General features: G+C 36.5%; 1 protein-coding gene across 1 annotated transcript in view; it reads left to right on the forward strand.

Moving 5' to 3' along the window:
• ICE1 (interactor of little elongation complex ELL subunit 1) overlaps window positions 1-3,333 on the forward strand; it is a gene marked incomplete at its 3' end in the record, with an annotated part of 45,230 nt that extends 41,897 nt beyond the window's left edge. Inside the window, exons 16-18 of the mRNA XM_081996465.1 lie at window positions 1,338-1,444; window positions 2,139-2,237; window positions 3,152-3,333. Of these exons, the coding sequence (XP_081852591.1) occupies window positions 1,338-1,444; window positions 2,139-2,237; window positions 3,152-3,333 (388 nt within the window). The remainder of the gene's footprint in view (window positions 1-1,337; window positions 1,445-2,138; window positions 2,238-3,151) is intronic.
• Window positions 3,334-7,857: the final 4,524 nt, after the last annotated feature.

Here is a 7,857-nt window from a genome sequence, read left to right on the forward strand (position 1 = left end):
AACATAATTGCATAGATACTTAGAAGTGAGGGTGTTTTAACCTGATGAGACCTAGACTACTCTGTGTGTGTGCCTTATTTTAAGATAGAATGAGTGATTAATGAGGAAATGTAGAATTTTGTGGTACTGGTCCAAGAAATGAACCCTGTTTGAACCATTCTAATAAAGAATTGCTCTTAAAATAGCTATATGTGGACAGTTGTGAAAGATTTTGAGATGGATTGTTTGTCAATGAAGCATAATGATTGATTGTTTTCCTCTGAACTTATTGTTGAATTCCCCCCCCCATCACTAGAAAATAAGGATGGAACTTTTTATGTGTAAATGGCATTCCTTCAGTGCTGAAAGTGAAGTGTAACCATATTCATTAATGTACTATCCTGATTTCAGTCTGGTTGTAATTCCAAAATCATTATAATACATTCAATGTCTGAAATTTTCTTTGAACTCCGTACTCCAGTGCATGGACTGCTACCATACTTAACTTGGTTTGAAAGACTTCATTTTGATACCTGCACTGATCTTTGTTACTTACACTGATCTGACAGCCCCTATTTTCTTTATAGAGGTGACATAACCTACTAGAATCTCCAAAATTATGGCATTTGTTTAACTATGACATAACGTAATCATTGAGTATTAAGTAAATGCAAATAACTTTCAATCATCATTTGGTCTTTTATAAAAGTTCCATGCTTTCAAATAGTAAAGAGGTTATTTTTTGTGAGATACTTTTAAAATTAATACAAATTAGCTTCAGTGAAAGGTATGTCATTTCAACTAAAGCCATACAGAGTTGATTGACTCTGTGGAGTTGTGCTGATAACAGGTAACTAGGCCTCTTAGCATCATTTTAAAGATGAAAAAAGTCTTCTCTCAGGTCCTTTTAGTTTAAAAACAAACATCAGAACCTACTTGTAACATGCAAACTGAATTTTCAGCCATATAAGAAGCTTGCATAACATCTCAGCATGACATTTGAAAGTAATGTGATTTCATATACATCTCCCAAGTCAGTGGAGTAAGTTCTTGACTTTAGGTAGAGATGCAGAATGTTGCAGGGAAATGAATGGAAGAGGAACAGGAATACTATTCTGAACAGGAATGATTCTTCCAGAAAATTAGCTTTGATTGGTTGGGTTTAAAACCTTCTTTACATTACTTAGATTTGTGGATGCTTGGAATATTATGAGCTTCCCTAGAAGGTGAATTAAAGATGTAAGTGGAGCTATGGAAATACATGGTAAACAGAAGAACCATTTGTGTTTGTTACTGTATAAATATTGTACCACCCCTTCATGCAGTATCAAATTTTCAGATTCATTTGTCTTTCCCAGCAAAGTGCTTTGGCCTTCTATGGATAAATGGGTAAAGAAGAGAAAAGGGCATGAAACTGCTCAATCTATTCCTGATAGTGTTATAGCATTGACACTCAGGCTAATTGGTAAGTAATCTAAATTCTTGGTTGAACTTCTGCTTTGTGTATGTTTTTTGAAAGTATCAGCCTGCCTAGAAAGTGAATTGAAGTATTTTTGCATTTTTTTGAATCTTGATTATTTTTTCCCACTTTCTTCAAAAATTTTCTCCTTAGAAGCCAAACTTCTATAATCCTGTGCAAATATTTTCTGTTCGTCAGCCTGTGGAAAGCATGTACTTAAGTTTTGAGAGATGTTACTCTGATTTCACAATACAAATACCAACCTGTTTTATGTATTTATAATGAAATCATCTGTAGTTACGTATGCTTTATAGCAAAGTGTATAAAATAAGGTTTTATATGCAATGTAATACCTCCTCCACCAATTTTAAGTTAGATTCATTTTTTTGGGAGCTAGATGGCATTTGAGGTAAATAGATAAACTTTGGGCTTCAATAGATATTTTCAGTGTGCATTCTTTGAGAGTTTTACACTTAAAAATTGTAAACCTGTGGGAGGTTGGATCAATCTGATGAAAAATGCCTTGGGGTCTTTAGTCACAAAAGGAATAGGACAACTGTTCTCAAGACAACATGGTAACAAGATTTTTGTAATTGAAAGTTTCATTTTCCGTTAATACTTCCACAGCCAATCAGTAAGTCTAAAAATTAGGAAGTTGACTGTCTAAATGTCAGATACATAGTAACCTTTTTTCTTTCAGGTCGATTGGGCCAAATAGGTTTGAAGGAAGGGTATCTTGCTGCAGTGAAGAATATTAGTTCTGTAATTGGACTGTTTGTACAGCATGCAAAAGAGGAAGGTAATGTTTATTTAGAGAAACTGTAGTGTAACATCTGCAATGTGAAGTTTTACCAATGTAAACAGAACACACACAAATTGAGACACACATGCCAAAACAGCCTGCGTATGCAGTTTTACGTTAGTGCGTAACAGTACAGTTTTCAGTCTGAGTCCCTTTCTCTTCTGAAGTTAATGAAGCATGTGTATTACCTTCTGTTTGAGACAGAGAACAACTATGAGATAGTTTCAGCCACCTTGGAATTACATTGCTTCATATCGGCTGCCTTCGAGAACTTAAAGGGTGATCTTAGCAAATTAGCTATTACTGCTCAAGTTACCTGAGCCGCTCATGCTGAAGCTTGCTACTGGCTAGATTGTTGTATTGGGAGAGGGTTGCAAGACAGTCCAAATTCCTGACTGAGACAAAGCAAGGCAATTAAGGCAGCAGAGACCTATATTGTGAAGTTATTCTGGATGTTAATTACATTTTGCAGCGAAGCATTGGTTGATGTTAGAGAGCTGTTTTGAACACTTGCATAGCTTCTCTTCCTTGCAATCTCAAGTTCTTCCGAGTAAGTGGTATATGTCTGTGTCTCTTTCAGACTCTGTGTAAACCTGACTGTTTTCATAAAAGTCTATCACCCTTAACTAGAATAAAATCATTAGATACTCAAATCTTTTAATGCCCTTTGAATACTGAAAACCTGCTGAATTCAGAAAACTGGAAAGCATTAGTATAAAAATGAGCTGTTATGGAATTTGTGTGCAGGTTGTCATCTTGCTACTTTTCTCTTTTTTGGCATCTCAATTGTTGATATGTTTTAAACCAATTCTTGAACTAACAGTTTTAATAGTTTCTTTAGATTCAGGTTTCCCAAAAACATTATTGCATATTAAAGCTTCTATAAGCTGATTTGTATTAACTTGTTGCAGGTGTTCCCTGGGGTGTGCAGCTGGCAGCCATATATTCGCTGTGTGACTTGGGTTCAAGCAATCCAGAAGGTATTGTTGAGGCCATCCATGCCTGGAGAGCAACAGTTCTTAACAACATCCCTCTTGCTGTCACAAGTGGCATAGCTGAAATCACTTCTCTGTGTAAAATGGAGCTAAACTAAAATCTGGGGAAGTGGACTGATCTAAAAGAAGTGCCTTATTTTACTAAGCAGTAGTTGGTTCCAGTTAAAAACAATACAAAGTGGTGTGTCCTGTTTTATTTTTTTAACAGAATGTCTGATCACACAAAGCAAGCTCAAGTATTTTATTTGGCTTTTCTGTTTGGGGGAAGAGGTTTTTTTTTAAATAAACAAACAAACTTGTTTTTCCTAATAACTGATCAGTGATCTGAAAACCAGTGCGTCTTTGACTCCTAAGATACATTTCTGGTTTAATGTCATTAAAATTCCATTATTTTACTTCCATCAATTTGGAGCATAGACTATTTGACACAATAGAAGATTGAGCCAGGCTGAAAACCTGACTTTATTATTTTGTACTATATTTATAAAGTAACTGTTCAGATAGCAGAACTTTGCCCAGATTCTGCTTTATTTTGCTTTAGTAGTCTCATAACCTTAATTTAAAATACTTGTGTAAGACAGGTAGGAATTGACTTTTTGTGTAACAATCATGTATAGAGTAACAGAGATATTAAATCTCTGAACTTGTATATATGGTATATTCTGATAATGTGTCTCACATTTGATACTGTTCCACTTGGGGAATTTTGTGTATGTAAATAGAAAAGTTGGTTCAAAAACAGTTCATGTTTCTAATGAGAGCTTCACTACACTCTGTGTTTTTGTATCTTTCATAATAAAAGAAGCAAACACCATTGTGTTCTTGCTGGTCTTTTTAAATAACAGAGAATTGTTTCTAGCTTATATAACTACTGTGGGGAGGGCAGGAGGAAATTACCTATGAGGTCATTTCACTGAATGTACTGACCATAACACTGCAGTTCTGGCCGCCAGAAAGAGGGTATATTGCATCTCTCCAGAATTGCCTTGGGGGCTAGGGAGGTAGTTTTAAAAATCCATTGGAAACTTCTATTTTTCACCCTCTGATTGTAACGATATGAAGGGGCAAGCTTTGCTAATTCAGATTCTCATTGTGGTGGGACCTAGACTCTGCCACAGCTTTGATGTGGTGTCAGTCTTTTTCCCATTTTACTTTGATCATAAAAAGGTCAAAAGGCTTTTAGGCTGCTGAAGCCAGTTGTTAACTTGGATAGTGAAATCTTTAACTTGGAGTGAATTGGACAACATACAGTTTACACCTTATTGTTTTTCCTACGTGTTGTGTCCTTGCAGACACATCTATGCTTTAAGGCTTGTCTTCAGTCAGTTCAGTACCTTTCAGTTGCAGCAAGCACTTCACAATTTCTTCTGGTTCTTGTAAACTTTTTTGGCACCTGAGGACCAAGTTGTGTTTCTTGGTCCTCTCAACAGTTTCTGAGTTGCTGCATGAGCTGCAGGCTCTCAGCACTTGTGGACAGACCTTGTGTTTCCTGGAGGTTCTGCTCTACAGCATGCTAAATGACTCATTAAAGAAAAGTCATCCGCTTCCTGAAGTTCTTCTTGATTAGGTGCTGCTGTCTTCAACAGACAGGTTGCACGCTGCTTTTGGTATTGCCTGTTGTACCGATGCCTGTAGCATCATACTTTAATTTAGACGCAAGCTTTAGCTTATTCTGCCTTGGCAGTTTGTTTTTACATCTACTTCAGATTAATGTCTTAAAACCTACTGGCTGTTTTTGGTGTGAATGGAATTTTATAAGAACCTCCCTTATATCTTCTGCCTCCTATTCTAGACTCCCTGATAAAGACACTTAAGAAGTAAAATCAGTTCACTAGTGTTGGAATAGCTGGTAGTGACAGTTCAAAATTTATAGAAAAATCTTGTATTTTTATAAAACATCAACTGTTTATTTTGTGTATTTACACAATTTATGCAAAATATTGTATAAATATTTTGTTTCTGATCAAATTGTTTTACACCCTGTTGCTTATCTATAGAAGCAAGTTCTTAGTTCACACGTCCATTCTTCAGTTCTGCCACCAGAGTTAGTCTGCCTTTGTGGTATCTGTAGCTGGCACGTTTATGGTCTGTGTGTGACATAATGGGTAACATATGCTGAACCTTCAATTCTTCTCATTTCTTCAATGAATTGCAATACTTTGTGTCTGACTTCCTTTGATTATATTTTGATTTCAAATGCATCTGTCTGTACCACTGGTGATAGTCAGGTTCCATCATATGGCTTTCATTCCAGACATATTTGTCTTGTCACAGCTTAGAACAACATGCCTGAGAAATTCCACTGCTCTTCTATATCACAGATGAAGCATAGTCGCTTCCAAGTTGTGGGGCTTCATGCCAGAAGGATTAAGTCTTCACATCCAGGAGGCTGGGTCATTTTATCTTTGCCATATCATTCTGCCTTGTCCTTGATATCTTTGAAAGCTATTAGCTTAAGAAAGACCAAATGAGAAGTGCCTTACAAGCCATCTAGCCGCCTTACCTGCTTTTTCTGCATTCCAGCCCACTGCATCTCTGGAGGCCTTGGTGACTGCCACAGGCTAATGCCTAGCTATTCAAGCCATCCTTCAGCACCAAGAAAATCATTGCTGACAACTGTTGCTTCCTTCCACACCTGTGGGCAAAACATTATGGGACTGAGTTCTGCCAGCACCAGTGATGTGATGGCTTTGGTTGCGATAGTGTTGACTTTTCTTTGGTGCTGTCTTTGCCCTTAGCCATTTTCCAGCTTTGTACTAGTACCGTAGTCTGGGGCATTCAACTCTGTCTTAATTTCTGCTGCCAGTGCTGCTGGCTTGGTCAGCTCTGGTGCAAAGAGCTGGTGTTGATATGCACGTGATTTTTGTGCCTCTTCAGAGCCTGACTAGCAATGCAGTTTCCTAGCCCTCTGAGAGGTTCTTTCCTTTGAAGTGAAACCATGCAGAGCTCAGTGTCCATTGATTTCAGCTGCAGATACAGCTGCTAGTACTCTGGACATCAAATTGACCTAAGTGAGTTTATCACAGCCAACGAGGTCAGTGAAGAATGTCTAGTAGTATTGGTAATACCTGTGCACACCAGGCAGTGCTACAGAAGTCTATCATGAAGGCTTCCAATAAAGACCCGTAAAAATTAATTTTCCTCTGGTTGAAGCTGTATGATGTCTCGGACACTGGGCATTTTGGTGATTGTGAGGGCTTTTATGTGCAGCCTTTACTTATCTTTCTTGCCTTAAAACGAGCACAGAATATCTAGAGTGGAAGGAAAAAAGTAAGCAAAGGTTGACAATAAAAGTATTGATAATAAATCTGGTAAAGAAAATTAATGGGAAATAGATAAAATAAAAGAAAACAAAGGAACAAACTGAGAAAAGGATCCCAGATGTTTCAATGCAAAAACATTCTAAACCAAAAATCTTCACAGCAAACAGAAAACCCTGTTGCCTTTAGAATTTTTATAAAACACTGACGTTTGATGTATGTGAAATTTGCAGGGGAAATATCAGAGCTTTCCAAGACCAAAAATCTACAGCTATACTAATTTGGAAAAAAACAAACAAAGCAAACAAAAAACCCACCCTGATTTTAATTCTGTTCTTACTCTCTACTGTCCAATCACACTGTATTTGAATAAGCAAAATCAGAATCATTAATACTTGAAAGTGTTTGCTTCTGTTAAATACTAATCACTTGTATAAAAATAATACTTGTACCTCCCACACAGAGTGTCAAATTTATAGTATTTAAAGAGCCGTAAAATGTTGATGTTCATAAATAGGTGAAGAAAATACAGCGATTTTCACCATATGGAAAACTTTATCTGTATAATTCTCATTAATCAGAAATTACATAAGTAAATTTCTCATCCAGATATGTTTTCCAAATACTAAAACCCTGTTTTGTGTAAAGTACTTAGTCCATTAAAACATGGATTTTCAGATTTCTATTATCATTTGCAGATTTTTGCTTTCTTATGTTCTCATAAAAACATTGACTATGTGGCCTGTCCCAAACTATGTGTATCAGAGAATGTTCAAGTTTTCACTTCCTCCGTGCCTTCTCATATTGCTAAACTAAGGCATGAAAAGCTGCCTCAACTGCTAAGAAATTATTGCCAGCAATCTAGGACCCTTGAAAACAAAATGCTAGCCATCAAAATTGACCTCAAGTTAAAATACTCAGCTCTAGCACTTCTCCCTGCCCAAATATAGGAGACAGTAAACGTGTGCAATTGTTTCTTTATTAGGACAATTCTGTACTACAGGCTTCTCACTTTCTAGCTGTATTATCAGGTGTTTGAAAAATCCCTGACAGACACATATTTACACCAGGAAAAGAAAACTGTCAGAAATATTGGGGAGCAGTTTAATTTTATGTTTATTTGTGTGTAGATGAACAAGATGCTGGAATAAGGTATTCTAGGAAAAAAAATAAGATTTATTTATTTTACTTGTATAGCTGCATTTATACTAAGGGTTCTTTTCTGAGTGTCTGTATCCTAGCGTGCTGTATTGGCAGAAGTATTCCACTGTACACTCAGTCATACAGTCATCCCTTGCTGGAATATTATTTTTGGATATATATACCTTTTTTTAAACTATGTTTCTACAAAAAGCAGCATCT

Source organism: Phaethon aethereus (assembly GCF_964289735.1).
Source record: "Phaethon aethereus genome assembly, chromosome: 2".
NCBI classification, from domain to species: domain Eukaryota; kingdom Metazoa; phylum Chordata; class Aves; order Phaethontiformes; family Phaethontidae; genus Phaethon; species Phaethon aethereus.